General features: G+C 35.7%; 1 protein-coding gene across 1 annotated transcript in view; it reads right to left on the reverse strand.

The window, feature by feature from the left end:
* Positions 1-24,571, reverse strand: part of NEMF (nuclear export mediator factor) — a 61,200-nt gene that overhangs the window by 17,277 nt on the left and 19,352 nt on the right. The window contains exons 16-26 of the mRNA XM_060619776.3: positions 22,089-22,177; positions 15,613-15,716; positions 14,187-14,249; positions 8,205-8,317; positions 6,694-6,751; positions 6,224-6,282; positions 6,015-6,135; positions 4,342-4,621; positions 3,582-3,624; positions 3,383-3,432; positions 1,587-1,740 (exon numbers count right to left, since the gene is read on the reverse strand). Coding sequence (XP_060475759.1) covers positions 1,587-1,740; positions 3,383-3,432; positions 3,582-3,624; positions 4,342-4,621; positions 6,015-6,135; positions 6,224-6,282; positions 6,694-6,751; positions 8,205-8,317; positions 14,187-14,249; positions 15,613-15,716; positions 22,089-22,177 — 1,134 coding nt within the window. The remainder of the gene's footprint in view (positions 1-1,586; positions 1,741-3,382; positions 3,433-3,581; positions 3,625-4,341; positions 4,622-6,014; positions 6,136-6,223; positions 6,283-6,693; positions 6,752-8,204; positions 8,318-14,186; positions 14,250-15,612; positions 15,717-22,088; positions 22,178-24,571) is intronic.

A 24,571-nucleotide genomic window follows, 5' to 3' on the forward strand; every position in this document is an offset into this window, starting at 1 on the left:
CTCAGGATTTGCCTTGGAATTTTATCTGCAGAATATTTCATTGTATGAAAGCACCATGTTATTTTATGTTGTTGGGCATTTAAGATTTTTTTCAATTTTTGGTTTGTTTTTTGCAATTACAAATATCAACCTGATGAATATCCTTATGCTAGTGCATGCACATGATTTTTTTAGGATAAATTCCTAAAGGTAGAATTGCTGAGTCAAAGGGTCAATACATTGTTAGGACTCTTGATGGGAATTCCCATGGTGTGCACTCAAACATTTACTGAATGACTGAATACACATTTTCTATTAATTTGATGGGTGGAAATTCCTTTTATCACTTTTTTTTTTTTCACATTTGCCATCGGTCTTTCCATTTTATAAATGGTTCTTTTTGTCACCTGGAATTATTTTTTTTTTAACATGACTAACCACTAATTTTGAGTATTTGACACTTTCCCCAGTAATCTGTAATAGTATTTTATCACATACTAAATGTTTAAATATTACAGTTAATGTCCTATGTCTAGATTTTATTCAGTTTCACTTTTTGTATTTGGCTTTTTCTATGTTAATACCATACTGTTTTAATAGTTCTAACATGAAATGTTTTACTACCTAGTAGGGAAATTCCTCCTCAATCTTCTTTTTCAAGATTTCCTTAGCAACTCTCTAATATTTACTCTTTGAAATGAACTTTAGAATTATTTTATTAAGTAAATTAAAATCTCAACTGTGATTAAAGTCATGTTGAATGTACAAGTTTATTTACTTTGAGAGAGCATGCACGGTAGGCAAAGAGAAAGAGAGGGAGAGAGTATCCCAAGCAGGCTCCACACTGTCATAGTGCAGAACCCAATGTGAGCTCGAACTCACAAACCATGAGATCGTGACCTGAGCCAAATTGAGAGTCGGTGGCTTAACCGACTGAGCCACCCAGGTGCCCCTGAATGTACCTATTAATATGAGGAGAATTATATTCTTCTCTTCCATATGCTCAGCACGTCCCTTTATTTTTTTGAGGTCCATTGGAAAAAAAATCCAGGAAATTGTGACCACTATGGATGGAGGGAAAATCATAAAACATGACCTTTATTAAGATTTCAAAGGAATTTAATTTTTATAGTGATAAATGGATACATATTAGCTCACAATTTCCTCTTTTTACACTGCTACAGCATTTTTTAAAGTATATTCTGTATCTACTATCTCTTCCTTCATTATCCACCTTTAATAAGAAATATAGGACCTCTAACCAAAATCTCATTAATATTTGAAAAAAAACAAATATCACTAAATATCACTAACGACCAGCACCAGCTGTTACTAGCAGAGTGTCACTAGCAAATCACAATCTTCTAATTCTTCTTCTACATAAAATGAGAGCTTGTATCTAGATGATCTTCAAGGAACATAGAACAGTGATCTCCATGTTCCCAAACCTTGTCTCTTTTTAACTAATTTTCAAAGAAACTCACATAGGATTATTTTTTTGCCTACATCTTTTGTTTCGCTTAAACTTTAAAAAATTAAGAGCCTCATAACTTCATTTGTGAGCCAAGGAGTACTAAGTTTAACAGTTCACTCCCAAGTTTTATTACCTTTTGTCCTCGCTTCATTGGCTGCACAGCTGGGACACTTTTGCTTGTGTTCTGATGAGTTTCAATGTGTAGAGCATTTTCTTTTTCTTTGTCCTTTACCTCTATCACTTCTAAATCCCCTGAGTCACTTGGAAGCTTTTTCTTCTTCATTTCCCTAAACATAAATGAAATGGGAACATCTAATTCTTTGAATTTCAAATCTTTAGTGCCTTAAAATAGTACAGGGGAAGGAGAACATGTACAATATGTAAAAGATCATGGCTCCTGCTTAACTTCATAACCACCAGGCTACACTATAAAAGAAGCACAAATCATCACACTGGAAAAAGTTGAAAATTTTTTGTTCATGGATTTATCATTCTGTCAGCCAGGCTTAATACACCGTTACACCCTTTACTTATCCTTACTCAGTAGCCACATTCAGTCCCTCCACACCTTAATGACCAGGCACTGGGATCTGCAGTCTTAAGTCAGCATGGCCTTGACTGATCTTAAATATTCAATAAAATATCTGTTGCCAGGTTAGTTGAATAAATAATGGATAAAAATATGCAGATTAAAAAGGAAGGGGAAATTCTATTACTATGCTATTTTTCATGTGCAATCTTTTTATCCCCACTGCCACTGTCTAGTCCAGGTCCTCATCACTTCCTACCTAGACCTTCCTCCAGTGTTTCCCCGTAATCTGCTCTATGTGAACTTCTAGTCTTCCTACCTATATCACATTCCCATTTAAAGTCTCCCAAAAGTGCTCATCACTTTCAGGAGAAAGTCCAAAAATCCTTAATTTATCATTCTAATAACTTCTCCACTTTTGGTCCAAATTCACTTTGCCAATCTTACCATCTACCAGTTCACAAACATGAACTTTTTGCTCCTTTCACCTCAGTCTATCATTTCCCCAAAGCACTATGTGTAATATTTCCAATTCCGTGCCCTGTTCTGTTCATGCTTATTTTCTTCTGAATCTCTGACCATCTTATCTTCATTTACCTAAATAAGTTCTAACACATCTTTAACGTATACTTATGATGGTATTTCCCAAAACACCTGAACTCATAGCAATTTCTCACCCCTGAACTACTGTATCCCTACCATATGGCTCTTTCCTGATCCAGGACTCAAAAACTTCTCGAAGGCACACATTTTATATTTTACCTCTTTGTATACTCAGTATCTAGCATAGTGCCATGTCCTCAGAGAGATCACTGAAACTGTTTCATGACTACCTTCGTAAAACAAAAAGGCCTACTGTCCACTCCACCCTAGGGTCTCTAGGGTGCTTTACTAGCTGTATAGCCCTTTTCTTTTTTTTCTTTTTTTTAGCCCTATAGTGGGTTTTTTTCTTTTACCCTGTAGTTGTCTCTTTCCTTCTGCTTTCCCCTTTCTATTTGCCTTCCGAGGCCTGCTATGTTAAAAAAAAAAAAAAAAAAAGAAAGAAAGAAAAAAAGTCTTTTTATTAAATAAAACTTTCCTAGTTATTTTCAAGTATTCCTGTCAATATTATCCTAGAACCAGTCAATTTAATGCACTGCAATCGCTATTGCATATATTTATGTAACAAAGGGTCTCACTCACGTTACTTTACCTATCTCACTGATTGTAGTGACAGATCAGGGCTCTAAAACAGAAAAACCTATGAGAGCTGAATATTAAGAACTAAACAAGGTTTATGCTAAATCTTGGTAATTTTAACAAGGGAAGTCTTTGGAATAGCCAAGTGATCTGTCATAACTGAACTGTCAGTAAGAAAAAAAATTATATGCTTTTCAGTTAGATAACACAAATATGTTTACCTTCTTTCCTTGGCTGACAAATGTCTCCGGCTCTGTAATTTACTGTCACTCTATTAAAATTAAAACAAAAAAAAAAACACAAGCAAATACAAACAATAACATCACTACTATTAATTTTTCAGAAAGTAAAATTAAAAAGTACAAAATTACTCATTGAGAAGAACATGATGTTCTTCATAGAACTTTGAAAACAGCTTACCATACTAGAAGATTCTTCTTTTGAAGCCAATTTCTGGAGGGACCTATGAAAACAGAACGAGGCATCTACTAGGTTGTAAATGGCATTCATTTAAAGTCTGCAAACATTCCCGTATCATACGCTTAATTACTGGCAATCCTACAAACTTTCAACATTGACAAAATTTTAAAAAACATAATCAAATTGCTCATCTCACACTTCTAAATATATTCTTAAATAGCAGACATGTATTAAACACTTACTATGTCCCAGGCACTGCCAGATGCTTTATATACAAATAATCTTCACCAAAACCCAATGAAAGGAGTAACATTCCATTTTCACAGAGAATGAAACTTAAGCTGAGACACAGAGTAAGTTACCCTATGACACCCCCTAAGACCCAATTCTGGTCAGACTCCTAAGGTGTTCCTAATTATTCCAGTGATAGAGCTTTCAGAACTATGTTATTGTTTACCTGGTGATCAATAAGACATTAAAGATTAAAACACCTATTTTTTTTTTAATGGAACTGCCTCTCTTACATTATTAGCATTTATATTCATTTACTTGTTTCTATTTTGACCATTTTCATATTTACTGTATTTTTCTACACTGGGTCCTCGAAATTTCTTTACAGAGATCTAGCCCCCCAATCAAACAGTAAAAAGATAATAAGACTGTAGGACAATGGATGGTAAAAGTACTGAAGTCAATCATGTTATTATCTCTGTAAGGATTAACTCTTCCATCATTCCCAGCTATAATAGGTTTTAATTACCTTTGAGATTGAAGGTGGGACAAATCAATGGTAGTGTCAGGATAATTTAATGTGTCTTCGCCTTCATCCATCATTTCAGCAATAGGTTCCTGATCTTTTACCACTTCTTCAGATTCTCCTTCATCTTCCGAGCTCTCTTCCTGAATTATTTCATCATTTAGCTCATCTCCACCACTGTGAATAGTGATATCCTCCTGGTCAACCTGACTCATAAGCTCCACTTCCACAGGAGTTTCGTGTGATTCCTCTTTATCTTCGTCACTGCTACTGTCACCTCCGTCTGTAGAATCATCATTAAGAAAAGTCAGAGTGCTATCACCATAACAAAACTAGAGGATTACCTTGAAAACTTCAAAAACAATAATATTCTGTTGATTCCCTGTGTCTCCAAGACATCACCAAAAAAAAAAAAAAAAAAAAAAGCCTGATCACATCCCCAAAGGGTACTCAGACAAAAAAGGATTCTCTTGTATCATGAACTGGTTGGAATAAATGCTCTCCGAAATACTTTACCACAATAAATATCTTGGACAATGCAATCATTTCTACAACGAAAACTTTAACTTGTCTTGGTTAGGTATTTCCAAAGAGGAGGACAGGAAAAGTAATTCCATAAATTCTACTGCTGTTATTGTAATTTGCACATGAGAAGTGAAATGAGACAATACATGCAATATAACTGGCACACAGAAGGTATTCATACCTTTCCAAAAGAAACACTGTCTAGTAATAATATTACCTAATTGGCTCCCTAATAAAAGGAGATGCCATCACCATCTGACAAAGACGGTTGTGAGAATTCAGTTAAAAATAATGTAAATAGGGGCGCCTGGGTGGCTCAGTCGGTTAAGTGGCCGACTTCGGCTCAGGTCATGATCTTGCAGTCCGTGAGTTCGAGCCCCACGTTGGGCTCTGTGCTGATAGCTCGAAGCCTGGAGCCTGCTTCTGTGTCTCCCTCTCTCTCTGCCCCTCCCCCATTCGCACTCTGTCTCTCTCTGCCTTTCAAAAACGAATAAATGTTAAACAAAAAAATAAAATAAAATAAAATAAAAATAACGTAAAGAACTTTGTACAGTGTCAGAAACATTGTGAAAATTCAAAGAAATAAAATCTTGTGATACAACAGTAGTCATAAATGAAGCCACAATATTACTCCTAAAGAAGAATGACCCTAGGAAAAAGAATAACTGTAAAAGTAAAACAGTGGGCATACTTTCCCTATTCCTTCAGGTAGGTGAGTAAATTTATTCCAGCAACCACAGTTGCTCTCTACTTGAAGCAAATGTATTATTACATCAAGCCAAAGTCTCACATGAGAAATTCTACTTATTATAAATTCATCTCTGTATAAGTTCTAATTATTAAATCCAAAAGTAAATGCTCATTCACAAATACCTGAGTCTATCTTTGCTGAACACATTTACATATGACCCATTAAATACTGAAGTTTTACTACATTTGTTTATATAGTAGTTATGGTCCAATTAAATACTTTATAATTCATTAGAACAAGTATGTTTAACATTTCCAAACACAAAATTCAGTAAAATTGACAGCAACTGTATTTTTGAAATTTTAATTATCCCAAAGTAGATATGATCTTCTAAGAATTCAGAAGCAAAACTAGACAAAAGGTAACACTATAAGCTACTTTATTAAAATCTGTAAACTACCTAGTTGTTCCATTTCTTCTGATATGAGTTCACGTGTGCAACTTGCCAATGTTTCCATGTCTTCATCCTGCACTCTGACTTTTCTTTCACCCCGATGTCTCCAAATACAAGACTCATCTACCTATGGAAATAGTTATTTTTCACTGATGAAACTTTAGGTAAGACTAAAGAAAATTTAAAAAAACATTAACAAAGAAGCTGAAGGATACCTTAAAGAGGAAACTAAACCCCATCATTAGATACGAGGGAGGAAGGAAATTCTTCTTTCCTATAAAAGATAATAAACATAAATGTTAAAAATTGTCTTTTTCCATTTTATGCTTACAAATTATCTGACACCAATGGTCACATTTATTTGGTCTTTTCTCTGTCATTAGGAACACAGAATTTGGCATTATGTATAGGAACAGGAATTAAGAAAGAAAAATATGAATGCTTGCTATCATCTTTGGGTTAGTCAATCCCTGAATAATCTTTTAGAAAAAAAGGGCATGTTATATGAAAGCACATCCTCATCAAGAAAAATATGTATGGAGATGACATAACAAATGCTAAATCTGCCACAGCAGCACAAAATTTTCCTTATTTCATAATAGATTTCATATATGAAATCAGAATAATTTCTGTTCTGAAAATATTAGTAAGTAATGGTCCTCAAACCGGTCTCCATAATCATTACCTCGTATCATGAAGCTTCCTGTTGTCAAATATTCTCCAGTTGGTGCTGTTTTAGACACCTGAGGAACACAATACCACATCATACTGTTGTCTTAAGACACGTGTTTTTAAATTTTTCACTCAAGAAAGTAAAGTCATATTTAAGTAAATAGCACCATCTCCTGAAAAGTTTATGATTTAGTAAAAATTCTCAATACTGAAATATCTCTTCAAAGACAGATATACCATTGGCAGTAACAAAGAAAAGAAATAATGAAGGATATACTACATCAATAATTTTCAAATGCCATGGATTAGAGGCAGAACTTGTTCACACATTTCCTCTGGTTTGAGATATAATAGGAAAAATAAGAAAAGTTTAATAAAACTATATTTACTAAAATAAAACTATACTGGGGCGCCTGCCTGGGTGGCTCAGTCGATTAAGCACTTGACTTCGGCTCAGGTCATGATCTCATGGTTTGTGAGTTTGAGTCCTGCATCAGGCTCTGTGCTGACAGCTCAGCGTCTGGAACCTGCCTCAGATTCTGTCTCTTTCTCTGCCCCTCCCCCACATGTGTGCGCATGCACTCTCTCTCTCTCTCTCTCTCTCTCTCAAAAATAAACAAAAAAATTAAAAAAACAAACTATATTTATTAAATAAAGTCCTTTCCTAAGATACTGTTTTGGGGGTAGTAAAATAACCTTTCATTTTAGGAAATAAAATGATGTATTTAAAAACTGTATGCTATCTGCGAAACCCCCAAATGTGAGAGTACCTTTGTCATAGTTTTTGGAGGGATTAAAAGCACACTAATTTCACCATTAAAAAACCTGTTCAATGAAAGAATTAAAACCACTTTTATAACAGGCAGAAAATATAATACCAGAAATGACATTAATTTCCTGAAAACACAGTATCATAGCATAAGCAGAAAATGACTATAAATAGATACAAGATGAACCTAAGGGAGGATAATAGTAATGAATTCTTTATCTTGCTGTATAGCTGTAAGACCCTGTAATATATCATTATCAATTGCAATTACTGAAAATGTGAAACAGAAAATGAAGTCATATATGGAGTGAAGTATCAAGTAACAGCAGTAACAACAAAGAAGGACAATTACTAAAGCCAAATGAATAAAAAACACTGGATATAACTATTTTTCAGGAAGGGCCAAAGAGAGATCAGAAAATTCCAACAAAGATGAAGAGGAACACTCTTCATCTTATATAACTGCATAAATCATTCTCTTCCTTTAGGTGTCTGCTCAAATCTTACTTTCCTAGAAAGGCCTTCCCTGACACTACTTTCAAAATGGCAGCCCCAATCACTCTTTAGTGACTACTCTGCTTTAAAGAAAAAACGTTACAGCACTTGTGACCAGACATCATGCATGTGTTTTTCTCCACCACCAAAATGTCACCTCAATCAAAGTAGGTACTTTGCCTTGTTGACTTCTATACCCTCAAAATTTGGTACACAATAGCTCTTAATAAATTAAGAAAAAGGACCACAGCCCTTATTACCTGATGATGGTACACCCACCAAGCACTAGTGATAACTCGTGCATCCCAGGCAGCACTGTAGCAAAGTGCCATTGTGCCAGCTTCAGTCAAGGTCCGAGGCGGAATGGGTTCTCCTGTGATATAAACACCACAATGCTTCAGTACCCAAGTACAGAGTTTCTATACAGCAAGACCTGAAAATCACATGCAACATGATGGATTTGATCCTCTTACATCTTAAATACTGATACCACATTTTAATTTCATATTACATGAAGTTACGATTTTTATTAACAATATATTTACAACATCACTCACATTCAGGGAAATGTAAATCAAAAACCACAATGTACTATTACCTCACACCTGTCAGAATGGCTAAAATCAAAAACACAAGAAGCAACAAGTGTTGGCAAGGATGTGGAAAAAAAGGAACCCTTGTATACTGTCGGTGGGAATGTAAACTGGTGCAGCCACTGTGGAAAAAAAGCATGGAGGTTGCTCAAAAAATTAAAAATACAACTACCATATGATCCAATAATTGTACTACTGCGTATTTACCCAAAGAATACGAAAACACTAATTCAAAAGGATATATGCACCCCTATGTTTATCTCAATATTATTTACAACAGCCAAATTATGGAAGCAACCCAAGCATCCATCAATCGATGAACAGATAAAGAAGATGTTGCGTACACACACACACACACACACACACAATGAAATATTATTCAGTCATAAACAAGAATAAAATCTTGCCATTTGCAACAACATAGATGGATCTATAGAGTACACTGCTAAGCAAAGTAAGTCAGAGAAAGACAAATACAATATAATTTTACTCATATGTGAAATTTAAGAAACAAATGAACAAAAGGGAAAAAAAAAAGCGTCCATCAAGAAACAGACTCTTAACTAAAGAGAACAAACAGATGGTTACCAGAGGAGAGATGGGTGGGGGGATGGGTGAAATAGGTGAAGGGGATTAAGAATACACATTTATCTTAATGAGCACTGAGTAATACACAGAATTGGTGAATCACTATTGTATACCTGAAACTTACAGAACACTGTATGTTAACTATACTGGCATATTTTATGCCAGATAAAAAAATAACAATTACAAATATATATTTACAAAGCAGGTTTTTAAACAGTCTAATAAAACAAATCAGAGAAGAAATGCCTTATCACTTATGTCAATAACTCTAACTTTATTCCAGAAAGAATCACCTAGAAAGGCCTAGTCAAAGTTTGAATTCTTCCAGAATTACTATAAATCACCTAAATTGTCAAAATGAAGAGAATATTAATATCTCCCTACAATTAGATTTCAAATACTTTTTAATTGGGATGTAATTCATGTACCATAAAATTCACCCTTTTAAAGTATATAATCCAATGGTCTTTAGTATATTCATAAAGCTACATAACCATTACCACTAATTCCAGAACATTTTCATTATCCCTCAAAGAAATCCTATATCCATAAATAGTCATTCTCCATTTTCCCAGCCCCTGACAATCATTAACACACTTTGTGTTTATGGATTTGCCAATTTTGGAATTTCATATCAATGGAATCATATATGTCTGGCTTCTTTCACCTAGCATAATGTTTTCAAGGCTCATCCCTGTTACAGCAATTATCAGTACTTCATCTCTTTTCAAGACTGAATAATATTCCATTGAATGGATATACAACTTGTTTATTATCAACTGATGAACATATGGGTTGTTTCTATTTCTTGGCTATTATAAATAATGCTGTTAGGAATATCTGCAAACAAGTTTAGTGTGGTCAGTTTGTCTATATAACTAGGAGTCGAACTGCTGGGTGACAAATTTTATGGTTAATTAAAAACAATTTTTTTTTAACGTTTATTCATTTTTGAGAGACACAGCATGAGTGGGGGAGGAGCAAAGAGAGAGGGACACACAGAATCCGAAGCAGGCTCCAGGCTCCGAGCTGTCAGCACAGAGCCCGATGCAGTGCTTGAACTCACTGACCGTGAGATCATGACCTGAGCTGAAGTCGGAAGCTTAACAGAGTCACCCAGGTGTCCCCTATGGTCAATAGGAACTGCCAACTCTATTCCATAGTGGCTACATCATTTTCCATTCCCATCAGCAGCATATAAGGGTTCCAATCGCTACATCCTTCCCCCACGTTTTGTCTATTTTTTTTTATTACGACTATTCTCCTGGGTGTGAAGTGGTACCTCTTTGTGGTCTTGATTTGCATTTCCCTAATGATGAATGATACTGAGGATCTTATGTGCTCACTGGCCATTCGTGTATATTTGGGAAAATATCTATTTGAATCGTCTGTCATTTAAAAACTTTTTTCCCTTTCTGTTGTTGAGTCTTAAGAGTTCTTTGGATACTGGTTCCTTAGCAGATAGATAAATGACTTGCCAGTATTTTACTCTGTGGGTTGTCTTCTCATCTTTTTTTTTTTTTTAATGTTTATTTATTTTCGAGAGAGAGAGAGAGAGAGCGCGCCAGCGAGAGAGAGAGAGAGACAGAGTGTGAGTGGGGGAGGGGTGGAGAGAGAGGGAGACACAGAATCTGAAGCAGGCTCCAGGCTCTGATCTGTCAGCACAAAGCCCAATGTGGGGCCCAAACCCATGAACCATGAGATAATGACCCGAACTGAAGTCTGGCACTTAACCACTGAGCCACCCAGGCACCACTCTCCAACCCCCCCGACCGTCTTTTCATTTTCTTAATAGCGTCTTTGAATTAAGGTTTTTAATTTTGATTTGTCTAATTAATCTGTTTTTCTTTGGTTACTTATGCTTCTGATGTCTTATCTAAGAAATGACTTCCTGATTCATTATGAGATTTATGCCTTACTATAACAGTTTTATAGTATTAGCTTTTAAGCTTACGTCTTTGATGCATTTAATTTTAATAAATGGTGTGAAGCAGGGGTCTAACTTTATTCTTTTGTACATGGATATTAGTCCAAGCACCACTTTTTGAAAACAGTATTCTATCTATCCCCATTGAATGGCTTTAATACCCTTGTGCAAAGTCTACTCTACAGACTATAAATGAGAACTCTCAATTCGCTTCAATGATTTATCGGTCCTTCCTCATACACCTTGCTCTTTATTACTGCTGCTTTACAGGAGGTTTTGAAATCAAGAGGTGTGAGTCCTCCAACTTTGTTCTTCATTTTAAACATGATTTGGCTGACCTGGGTCCTTTGCATTTTCATGTGAATTTTAGGATCAACTCATCAATCTTTGTTAAAAAAAAAAAATAAAAAGGAAGCTGGAATTTTGACAGATTACATCAAATCTGGAGACTAATATGGGAAGTACTGCCATCAGAAAAATATTAAGACTTCCAATCCATAAACACTGAAAGTCTTTCCACTTAACTCTTCTTTAATTTCTTTCAATGATGTTTTTTATATTTGGGGTGTATATCTTGCAACTTCTTTTTGGTGAATTTATTCATATTTTTTTAATGCTATTATAAATGGTTGTTTTATTAGTTTACTTTAGTACCGTTCACTGTGAGTGCATAGAAATACAACTGACTTTTACATATCATACAAATGTATCCTGAACATTTGTAAAGTTATTAACTAATAATTTTGGGGGAATTCCTTGAGGTTTTAAATATATAAGATCATGTCATCTGCAAATGGAAATAGTTTTACTTGGTCTTTACCAATGTGGATATTTTTTATTTCTTTTTATTGCCTGTCTACTTAGAACATCCATACAAGGTTGAATAGAAGTAACAAGGATAGGAGCACCTGGTGGCTCAGGAGATTAAGTGTTTGACTTTAGCTCAGGTCAAGATCTCATGGTTCTTGAGTTCGAGCCCCGCATCAGGCTCTGTGCTGACAGCTCAGCCTGGAGCCTGCTTCAGATTCTGTGTCTCGCTCTCTCTGCCCCTCCCCCACTTTTGCTGTCTCTCTCTCTCTCTCAAAAAGAAATAATAAGCATCAAAAGATTATTTTTAAAAATTTAAAAACAAAAAGGGACAACAACAGACATGTTTGTCTTGTTCTGGATGTTAAGGGGAAAATTTTCAGTCTTTCACCATCAAGTATGATGTTAGCTCTGGGTTTTTCATAAAAATCCTTCACCAAGTTCAGGAGTTCCCTCATATTCCTAGTTTGTTGAGTGTTTCTATCACAAATATGTGTTGGATTATTGCCAACAGCCTTTTCTGCATCATTGAGATGATCATGTGGTTTTTGTCCTTCACCTATCAATACATTGATTAATTTTCATACATTAAATCAACCATTCCTGGAATAAACCCCTTTGTCACAGTGTACAATCCTTTTAATATGCTGCTGGATTCAGTTTTCTAATATTTTGTTGAGAAATTGTGTGCGTGTTCATAAGCAACACTGGCCTGTAGTTTTCAATTCTTGTGACATCTTTGATTTTGTTATGAGGGTAATACTGGGCTTAGAGAATGAGGGAGGAAGTTTTCCCATCTCTTCTATTTTTTGGAAGAGTTTGTGAAGCACTGGTGTTCAATCTTCTTTAAGTTTGGTAGAATTTGCCAGTGAAGCTACCTGGGCCTGAGCAGGGTTGTTTTTTGGTTTTGTTTTTTTTAATTTTTTTAAATTACTATTTCAATCTTTTTACTTGTTATAGGTTTGTTTGATTTTCTATTTCTCCTTGAGTCAGTTTAGCTAGTTTGTATCTTTCTAGGAATGTGTCCATCTCATCCAAGTTATCTAATTTGTTGCCCTACAACTGTAGGTAGCATGCCCTCACAATCCTTTTCCCCCTCAGCAAATGTAACTTCTAAAGTTATTTAATAAATGCTCCAGACACAGACTAGAGATATGACTAATGTTTATCACAGTGAAAAGTTCATTCTTCATTTAAAGAAACCATTTATGACAGGACTTCATTCTGCTGTCTTACTGCACATTCGCCACCCAGAATACTACACAAGCGTTGCTAAAATGGTGTTTTGTAAGAAGCAGCTAGGGCACTTTTTCTTTTAATCTTCTTGATTTCTGCAAAGTTGGTAGTAATTTCCCCTCTTGTGTTCCCAATTTTAGGAATTTGAATCTTCTCTTATTTTTTTTGGTCAGTCCAGTAAAAGTTTTATGAATTTTGTTGACCTTTTTTAAAAAAAACAAGTTTGGTTTCACTGCTCTTCTCTATTGTTCTTCTATTCTGTTGCATTTATTTCCACTCTAATCTTTATTAATTCCTTTTGTTCCTTACTATGGGTTCTATGCTTTTCTTTTTCTAGATCTTAATGTTACAGTTTTGTTAATGATTTGAAATATTTCTTTTTATAAACATTACAGCTATAAACTTCTAAGCACTGCTTTAATTGCATCTCCTATCATTTTGATATACTGTGTTTCATTTCACTCATCTCAAAGTATTTTCTAACACCCCCCTATGATTTTCTCTTTGACACTGGTGCTGTTTAATTTCCACACATTTGTGAATTTTCCAAATTTTCCTCTAGTAGTGATTTCTAATTTCACTCCATTATGGTCAGAAAACTTACTTTGTATGATTTTAGTAGTTTTAAACTTGTTAAGACTTGTCTTCTAGACTATCATATGGTTTAGCCTGGAGAACATACTAGGTGCACTTGAGAATTAGCCTACTGTTGTTAGGTGAGGATATCAGAGATTTATATTAGGTCTAGTTAACTTAAATATTTGTTCATATCTTCTATTTCCTAGTCAATCTTGTATCTAATTATTTATTATATCCATGACTTAAAGTTAGGTATTAAAGTCCTGAACTATTATTGCTGAACTATTTCTCTCTTTGATTCTGTCAGACTTTGCTTCAAGGGTATTCTAGGGCTCTGTTGTTGGGTGCGCATATATTTATAATAGTTATAAATATGTTGATGAATTGACCCTTTTATCATAATAAAGTGTCCTTTAACTTTATTAACAAATTTTGTCATATAATAAGTTTTGAATTAAAGTTTGGAATAATAAAGAGAATAAAGTTTTGAATAATAAAGAGAAATATATTACCTGTTGGATTCTTAATTACACAGCTAGTAGCTCCATGAAGATCAGCGTGTACATAAATGTCCCCTTAAAGACAAATGAGAAATAATACTTTAAGTCCTGTTCCTTTTTTTTTTTCTTTTTTTTCTTTTTAATGGTTTTAATGGGTTCAGAATCCAAAGGGGATAAGAAGGCATAAAGTCCATTTCCCACCCCTAGGAGATCTCTCATAGTCTTCCTTAGAGGAAACAGCAATGGTAATATGGCAGATTACTAAAATGGTCAGTTCCTCTCTCCCTTGTTAGCCACACCTCTTTGCTCTGTGATCCTGAAGCTTCTCCCATCAAGTGGAGTCACTTCCCAGTCTCTCGAATCTGGACCTGCCCTGTGATCTGCCTTAGCCAGAATATAGCAGCTGTGACCAAGTGCCAGTTCTCAACCTAGGTCTTAATAGGCCTTATGTGCTTCCTCCCTTTCTCTCAGAAACTTGCTGAGTTACCGTGTAAGCAAGTCTAGGCTAGCTTGCTGGAGGGTGAGAGATGAGTCATCTAGCAAATGTAAAGGTCCTAAGGACCATGGATATTTGACATGTATGATGAGCAGTCAAGAGGTCAGACTAAGGGAAGAATGGTAAGAAATGAAGAAGGAAAGAAGCCAGGAGGCTTGTAAGCCACAGTGAGGACTGTGAGTTGTATTCTATGTGTGTGCTACCAATGAATAAACAAATGAACAAACAAATGCAGGAGTGAGATCTTTCCTCTTTTGTTAAGGAAAAAGGAAAGTTCCTAACAAGTAAAATGAGCAGCCATTGCTTGCCCCAACAGTTCGTCTGGGATTTGAAACTCAAAGAAGAGAAAAACTCATACTGCCCCAACACAAGCTGAGCTCAGAACAAAGCTACAGAAGAGACAGACCATGCCCTAAGCACCATGGAATACCATGATCCCTGCTGCTTTCTTTTCTGGTCTGGGATCTGCAGTGGATATCAGATTAGTTCTGATTATTGGTTTCTGATACCCACACTGTGAAGGTTCAGCCACAGCGAGGTGGCTGTTATCAGCAAAGAAAAATAAATGAGAAGACTTACATACACCACAGGGCTTAAGTTCTTTTTCTAAATATGGAAAAAAAAGTTACAAACTTCCGCACTAAAAAAACAAGTCTTTAAAAATTTGATCTACACTAACTTTGGAGGACTGAGAGCTATTTTGTTATAATATAGAAGAGAATCAAAAGTCCAACACTGCAGATTAGCTCACCATTACTAATTTAGGAATATTCACTTAAAATGAAGATTAAGTGTCAAAATGCATATTCAACAAACCATAAACCATCAAGATAAACTCCTTCTACCAATTAAACCTGTCATAGAAGATGAAAATTTACATCTAATATTGAAATAACTGATCCAATTATATGAGAAAATTCTTTAAATTTTTATCTTACCTACCTGTTGTCAAGTATCTTTTCACAATTATTTCATTCTGTTGCTGATCTCTTCCACCTATAATTAAATAGTTCTCTGAGCTAACGAACCACAGAAATTTCTCAAACCTACCAAATTGAAAGGAAAAAAGTTAACATTCTTTTGCTTTATAGTCACCTGAATTCACATCCTTTTTGCAAACAAAATTCCAAGACACTATCCTACCTTGTAGGTTAAGACAACTTGATGGTTTAATTTATTAAAGCATCAAACTGAATTTTATTGAAATCTTATACAAACTGGCCAAGGATATTCTTATGACAGTCTTAGAAGTAATTAAATTCTATGTTTGAAAATATGTTCTCTCCTTATCTCCCTCTCATATAGTCCCCTCTTAAACTCAAGGATAACATAACAATGAATTACACAAAGCAACAACATACAATGTCACATGGTCCCTAGGTTTAGTTTTCTTTCAGTGGGGCACTGGCTAACTTTTGAGGCCACAAGTAAGAAAGAAGTTTTCTCACTCTGTCCTGAATCAACTGAATACTTACATATATGGTATTCTTTATACTTTTATACTTCTAAAGGTAATTTTTGCTCTATAAAACTAACTTTTCTCAAAAGAAAAAGTAATTTGGTTTTCATGATTAATACATACCATCATGATAAAAAGTAAAGAGTATATATTTGTATGACATTTAGAAAATGACAAAATAGAGATGAACAGAAATATTTTCTATATTACATATGACTATTTCTTTGACTTAATCTACAATTTAAAAACTTCTGATTAAAAATGATAGATTAAGCACTGGCATTAAACTCCCTTTTAACACCCAAAATATAATAGCACAAGTATTGTGTTCCTGTTTTCTCATCTGATTTTTTATTAATACATATACATGGTTCACAAATGTTTTAAATCAGACAAAAAAGGCATAGTTTAAGATCCTGCATCCCCTTTCAGTTCTCATTACCAATATCAAACAGAAGTCCACTGTTACTAGCTTTCTGTATATCCCTCTCCAGAGTTTCTTTATACATATAAAAGCTTTAAAAAATGCTTATTCTAAACCTTTTCTTTTAAACACAACACACACTATTCTGCAAACTGCTTTCTTTTTTTCACTTAAAAATGTTTTCTTGGGGCACCTAGCTGGCTCAGTTGATGAAGCATGCGACTCTTGATCTCGGGGTTGTGGGTCCGAGTTCCACACCGGGTATAGACATTACTTAAAATATTTTTTTTTTTATTTTCTTAAAAAAATTTTTTTTTAACATTTATTTATTTTCGAGAGACAGAGCATGAGCCGGGGAGGGGCAGAGAGAGACAGAGGAGACACAGAATCCGAAGCAGGCTGCAGGCTCTGAGTAAGCTGTCAGCACAGAGCCTGATGCAGGGCTCGAACCCACAAACTGTAAGATCATGACCTGAGCCGAAGTCGGATGCTCAACCAACTCAACCACCCAGGCGCCCCAACATTACTTAAAATCTTAAAAAACTCATCTTCATTGTTGAATGGATGTACTATACTTATTTAACAATTCTTCTATTGATGGTAGAGAGGTTTTTCTAAAACAACATAAATGCACAAGTACAAAGACAATGAGAAACGTACGGATGTATTTCTAATTATTTTAGTAAAAGAACATAACAGGAAAAAAAAATCAGGAGGAGGCAAAAAGACAAAGAATAAAGAACAAAATAGAAAGCAAACAGTAGGGGCGCCTGGGTGGCTTAGTCGATTAAGGGTCAGACTCTTGGTTTCAGCTCAGGTCATGATCTCATGGTTCAGGAGTTTGAGCCCTGCATTGGTTACATGCTTACTGCAAGGAGCCTGCTTGGGATTCTCTCTCCCTTTCTCTCTCTGCCCCTCCCCCCACCTCTCTCTCTCTCTCTCTCAAAATAAATAATCTCAAAAAAAAAAAAAAAGAAAAAGACAGCAAATAATAAAATGGATAGATTTAAACCCAAATATATCAGAAATTGCATTAAATGTAGTCAATTCTCCAGATTAAATGTAAAGACTGTCAGACTGGAAAATGATATATACACTCCTTTAAAATATTAAAATATAAGGATATAAAAGGATTGAAATAGAATGATGGAAAAAGATTTATCATGCAAGCACTAACCAAAAGAAAGTTGATGTAGTTTTAATATCTCACAGAGAAGGGAAAAAAGAAGTTAGAAGTTAAAGGAACATCTGATTACAGTTAATAAAAGGCTCAATTCTGCAGGAAGACATACAGCTTTGTATTTATACTGCCTCATATATATAAAGCAAAAAATGGCCGAAATAAAAGGAGAATGACACAAGTGCACAAGTATGTGATCTTTTATTTATTAAACAATAATTTTTTTTAATGTTTATTTATTTTTTGAGAGAGGGAGAGAGACAGCATGAGTAGGGGAGGGGCAGAGAGAGAGGGAGACACAGAATCTGAAGCAGGCTCTAGGCTCTGAGCTGTCAGCACAGAGCCCTACACGGGGCTGGAACTCATGAACCATGACATCATGACCTGAGCTGAAGTCGGACATTTAACTGACTGAGCCACCCAGGTGCCCTTATTTATTTAAAAAAAATTTTTTTTTAATTTTTTTTTTTTTTTGAGAGAGAGACACCAAGTATGAGCGGGGGAGGGGCAGAAAGAGTGGGAGACACAGAATCTGAAGCAGGCTCCAGGCTCTGAGCTATTAGCACAGTTCAAACAGGTCTTAAACTCGTGAATCGTGAGACCATGACCTGAGCCAAAGCTGGACACTTAACCAATTGAGCCACTGAGGTGCCCCACAATTATGTGATTTTTAACAAAACTCTCAGTAATTGAGAAAACAATCATTAAAAAAAGAATTAGTGGGTGCGGCTGGATGGCTCAGTTGGTTAAATGTCTAACTCTTGATTTTCGGCTCTGTGCTGACATCATGCAGCCTGCTTGGGATTCTCTTTCCCTCTCTCAGCTCTCACACTCTCTCTCTCAAAATAAATAAACACTTTTTAAAAAAATTAGTAAAGATGCTAAAGATTTGAAAAACATGATTGATGGATGTGAATTAATATTTAGAGAGATGCACTCAACAACTATACAACAAACACTCTTTTAAACTATATATGAAACATTTGTAAATAAAGTGGACCATAAATATGCTGGACCATGAAGCAAGTTTCAACAACACATGTCAAAGGGTTGAGATAATTCAGAATTCTATCTCTGAACATTATGCAAATTAAGCTAGAAAGCAATGACAAAAATATAACCAAAAATCTTCATAGGTTTGGAAATTAATAAACATTACTTTTAAATAAGGCATGGGTGAAGAAATCACAATGTAAATTAGAACACATTTTGACATGAAAGATAATGAAAATAGTATATAACAAAACTTTTTAGATACAGTTAAAGCCAGATTTAAAGGGAAATTTACTGCCTTAAATACTTATCAGGAAAGAAGAGAAGCTGGGAGAAAAAAAGCAATATACCAAATTTCCATCTCAAGAAATCATAAAGGGATATACAAATGAATCTCAAAGAAAAACAGAAAGAGAAAAATAATAAAATAGAGAGCACAGATATAATAGAGGAGATCAACAGTTAAAACTGGTTCTTTTTTTTAAGTTTATTTATTTTTGAGAGAGAGAACGCACTCATGCGCAAGAAGAGCATAAGCAGGGGAGGGGCAGAGAGACTCCCCTGCTCTCTGAATCCCAAGAGAGACAGAATCCCAAGCAGGCTCCATGCTACCAGTGCAGAGCCTGACGCAGAGCTGGATCTCACAACCATGAGATCATGACCCGAGCCCAAATCAAGAGTTGGATGCTTATTAACTGACTAAGCCACCCAGGTGTCCCAAGAACTTCTGAGACATGAAAATTACAAGTCAATCCTATTCATCAATAGAGATGTGAGAAAAAGAAAGGAAAGAGAGAGAAGAGCAACAAAATTTTTAAAAATGGAAAAACCAAGGACAAGTGATCAGGCTCAAGAAGCTGAATCCCAGGCTGACAATGGAAAAAGCCAAGAAACAAATCAATCTACACTGTGTAACCCATAAAAAACTTAAAAACAGCACAAGGTACTGCTAGAAATAGGTTAAACTGGGGTTAAAAAAAGAAAAAAGTTCCAGCTGTGAACATGGTAGTAGCTGCTCCTTCCACATCCTAACAGAAAGCCAGAAGTTAATGTTCTATAAAGTGTACGAAAAGGATCTTCAAATTAGGGGAAATGTGGCACTGTTGTAAGAAGGAGAAACATACGTAAAACAGCAATTAGGTAAATGTATGAATTACTGGGTACTAAGCCTCTGCAACCTATTATTCCCATTGGGCTTCCAAAATGCTGACAACCAGCTCTTCACTTTCCAAGCAGGGGGAAAACAAAAAACAAAAAACAAAAAACACCTTTCCTGAAAAATGAGACCAGCTGAGGAGGAAAAAAGCTAAACACAGTGAGAATTCCACACAAAATAGCCCCCATACATCATTTTATAAGCCTAACCCCCCACAGAGAACTTCCAATCGGCATTTTCATGCTCTACTATAAAATGTGAACAGGCAATACGAACAGACAATTAAGGATCACAAGACAGTAATAAACGTCCTTAACGAAAGCTGAAGACAAACCCAACAAATAAAAAAATAATAAAAAAAACAAACAAAAAACCAAGGGGTGCCTGGTGGCTCAGTTGGTTTAGCGTCCAACTTCAGGTGAGGTCATGATCTTGCAGTTCATGGGTTAGAGCCCTGCATCAGGCTCTGTGCTGACAGCTCAGAGCCTGCAGCCTGCTTCAGATTCTGTGCCTCCCTCTCTCTCTCTGCCCCTCCCCTGCTTGCACTCTTTCACTCTCTCTCTCAAAAATAAATAAACATAAAAAACAAACCAAAAACCAGCAAGAAAAGAATACTTTTAAATAAAAATACATCAAAACTACTCTCAGTTTATAAAGAACTTGAGCAAAAGTTTTTAAAAAGTAACAAAAAAACAAAAACACTTAAAAATTCAGTGGAAGGACTGAAAGATAAAGGAAATCTCTCAGAATATAGAAAAGGATTAAAAGTTGAAAAATAGAAAATGCAAAAAAATTGGAGGACCATCCAAGGAGTCCCATATTAAAATTTTTTTTTTATGTTTATTTATTTTTGAGAGAGAGACAGTGAGAGCCAAGTGGAGGAGGGGTAGAGAGAGAGGGAGACAGAATCTGAAGCAGGCTCCAGGCTCTGAGCTATCAGCACAGAGCCCGGCGCAGGGCTCGAACTCACAAACTGCGAGATCACAATGTGAGCCAAATTTGGATGCTTAATTCGACTGAGCCACCCAGGCGCCCCCAAGGAGTTCCATATTTGATAAATAAGACTTCCAGAAGAAAACAAACCAAAAAAAAAAAAAAAAAAAAAAAAAAAAATCCGTAAGAAATATTTCAAGAAAATTTATCAGAACTGAAAGATTCCAAATTAAGAGACTCAGAGTATTCAGCCTAATAGATTAAAACATCCTCGCCAACCTACATCATTGTGAAAATTTGGAAAACTGAGAGGAAAAAAATTAAAATCTACAAGTTTACAGAAAGGCAAAAACAAATTTTCAATAAAATATAAACTATCAAAATGACATCAGACTTCTGAAGATCAAATTTGAAAGCTAATGCAATGAACAAGGACTTTAAACCTTTTCAAATCAGAATTCTATCAGCCCCACAATTAAATAAAACAATTTTTTTTTACCTATCAAAAACCTCAAAAGCTTTACATCCTATACACGCCTTCTTATGTAGCTTCTAGAGTACACATTCCATCAACTAAGAAAAGAAGTAGGAGATTCAGGACAGAGAATCCAAGATAGAGAAAGGTAAAGAGAACTTCCAGAATAAAATAAAATGAGATCTTAAGATCTTTAGGGTAACCAATTTAGAACAAAGTAGGTCAAAATCTCAGGAGAGACTTCTGCAAGGTACGGATAGAATTCCAATGTGTCTGAACACACCTGGAAGAGGAAGGTAAATGAAACAAGACAATTACCACCTTCACGAAGACAAAAAGCTGAGCAGGGAAGGAAAAGAAACAGTGTTATATGACTCAGCTGTGATTACAATAAAATATTACTGTATATTAATGCTGGATATCTACCTTGACAAAATTATGTCCCTTTACTGGGAGGCTGGCTGGTGTCTATCTGTGTAACGGAGCACCAAATGGAAAGAATAAAATCTTCATCTTCCATAGTGGGAAGTCATTGACAGAGTATAAAACAGAAATACCAAGAAGCAGCAATATAAGCACATTACTAAGAGGAAAGGAGGTAAATACCAAAACAATTAGCTAAAAGAGCTAAAAATAGTTTCCATAAGAGAAGAGGCAACAGGACTAGGGGTAAAATACTGCAAGGCTACTGGTTTTTGCAACAAGCTTTGTAGAACTGCTTGATTTTTCTAAACAATGTACATGTATAATTTTAATTAAAAAACAAAAAAAATTATTTTTAAAAGGTAGAACACTTACCAGTATACTTTTCTTGCTTTCTGAATAGAGGTAACTGTTTGGACTTCTTTTAACGTTTGCTTTGTTTTTTTTTCTGCTGATTTAAATGCCTATTTATAAGAAAAAAGTTTTTAAATAATTTGTTGACAATGTATTTAAATAACACTAAGTAAATGATAAGACAAGAAATTATTTTTAAACGTCACAAAATGGCAACTATTTACATACATACACCATATACACACAAAATAAAGATTTGTGCCTTAAATATTAAAATAATTTAAGTCAAAGGTTAATGTATACAAATATTTGCTCAATACCTACAAATTTTAAAAAGTTTCATTTGTTAACAGATACTGAGTATCTATCATACGATAGGTTCTGGGCTAGATGCTGGGACACAATAGTGAATAAGAGGAAGTTCTCACTCTCACCCTACTAGAGGGTCGAGGAGAAGACATGAATATCAAACACATAATCATTCAAATAAACACGTTAAGTGCTTCTAAGGATGCTATGAGAATATAACAAGAGAACCTAACTTATAAATGCTTATGGTCAAAGAAGGTATTTCTAAGGAAATGGCATTTAGGCTGAAGTCTGAAGGGTAAATGGAATTATCAAGGCAAAGAATAGGAAAAGCACTATAAGCAAAAAGAAAAGGCCAACTTCACCAAGAAAGTAGTGATTACACAGTAAAATGTCAAGAAATGAGGTTGGAGAGAGAGATAGAAGACAAGTCATGAGGGCTACTCATTTAACAGATACACATATTTTTAATGTTTATTTGTTTTTGAGAGAGAGCGTGCGTGAGCAAGTGAAGGAGGGGTTTGAGGGGTGGGGGGTGGACAGAGGATCTGAAGCAGGCTCTGTGCTGACAGCAGAGAGCCCCATGCCGGGCTCGAACTCACCAACTATGAGATCATGAACTGACACGAAGTTGGACCAAAGTCGGATGCTTAACCAACTGAGACTCCCAGGCACCCCTCATTTAACAGATATTAATGTTACTATGTTCAAGGCAATATTCTAGGGGCTGGGACAAAGCAATGAACAAAACAAAGATCTTACTTTCATACAATCTACATTCTAGAGGAAAGACAGATCAACATGTGTTGGGAGGGGTGTTTTTTAAGAAGAAAAATAAAGCAGAATAAGAGGGAGTGGTTGAAGGTACTACTATTCTTTTTTAATGTTTATTTGAGAGAGAGAGAGAGAGAGAGAGAGAGAGAGAGAGAGAGAGAGGACACCAGCAGGGGAGGGGCAGAGAGAGGGAGAGAGAGAATCCCAAGCAGGTTCCATGCTGCCAGTGCAGAGCCTGATGCAGGGCTCAAACTCATGAACCATGAAATCATGACCTAAGCGGAATCAAGAGTTGGCCCCTTAACCAACTAAGCTACCCAGGTGCCCCAAGGGTAGTACTACTTTTAGTAAATATGGTCAAAAAGGCCTGTCTGGGGGCATCTGGGTGGCTCAGTTGGCTAAGTGTCTGACTTTGGCGCAAGTCATGATCCTGCGGCTCGTGAGTTCAAGCCCCACATTGGGCTCTCTGCTATCAGCTCTGAACCGGCTTTGGTTCCTGTCTCCTACTCTCTCTGCCCCTCCCCAGCTCGTACTTTCTCTGTCTCAAAAATAAATAATAACATCAAAAAAAGGGGCACCTGGGTGGCTCAGTCGGTTAAGTGTCTGACTTCAGCTCAGGTCATGCTCTCACCATTTGTGCATTCGAGCCTGCATCAGGCTCTGTGCTGATAGCTCAGAGCCTGGAGCCTGCTTTAGATTCTGTGTCTCCCTCTCCCTCTGCCCCTCTCCCACTCAAGCTCTCTCTCTCTCTCTCTCTCTCTCTCTCTCTCTCTCTCTAAAAAATAAATAAACATTAAAAAAAATTTTTTTAAACATCAAAAAAAAATTTTTTTAAAGAAAGGCCTCTCTGATAAAGTCTCATTTTAGTAGACATGCCAATGAATGGAAGGATCAAACCATGGAAACTTTAAGGGAAAAACATTCTCTGTAGAAAGAGCAACAAACACAAATGCCCTGAGAAGTCAGCATGCATCACTGTTACAGGAACACCTAAGATCCCAGTGTCGCTGAAAAGAGTGTAGCAAGAGGAATGCAGGTGATTAAATTGGAGGGGAGTGGATAAGGTAGGACCTTACAGGGCAGGAGAAGGGCTTTGACCTGTCTTGATAAGATGGGAAGCAAATGGATTTTGAACAAAGAGAAATAACTTCATTTTTTATTTAAAAGGATCACTATGGCAACTGTTTGAAGAACAGACTGTAGGGGGGAAAGGGTAGAAGGCAGAGACCCAAGAAGAGGCTACTATTACAGTCTATGTGAACAGAAATGACGGGGGCTGGGATTATTGAGAAGTGGTCAGATTCTGGTTATACTCTACAAAAGACCTACAAGGATTTGCTGATGGACTGGATATAATTTATGAGAGAAAAGCCTAGGATGACTCCAATACTTTTAACTCAAACAAAGGGAAAAAGGAAGGT

The sequence above is a fragment of the Panthera onca genome, chromosome B3 (genome assembly GCF_046562875.1).
Source record: "Panthera onca isolate mPanOnc1 chromosome B3, mPanOnc1 haplotype 2, whole genome shotgun sequence".
NCBI lineage: Eukaryota > Metazoa > Chordata > Mammalia > Carnivora > Felidae > Panthera > Panthera onca.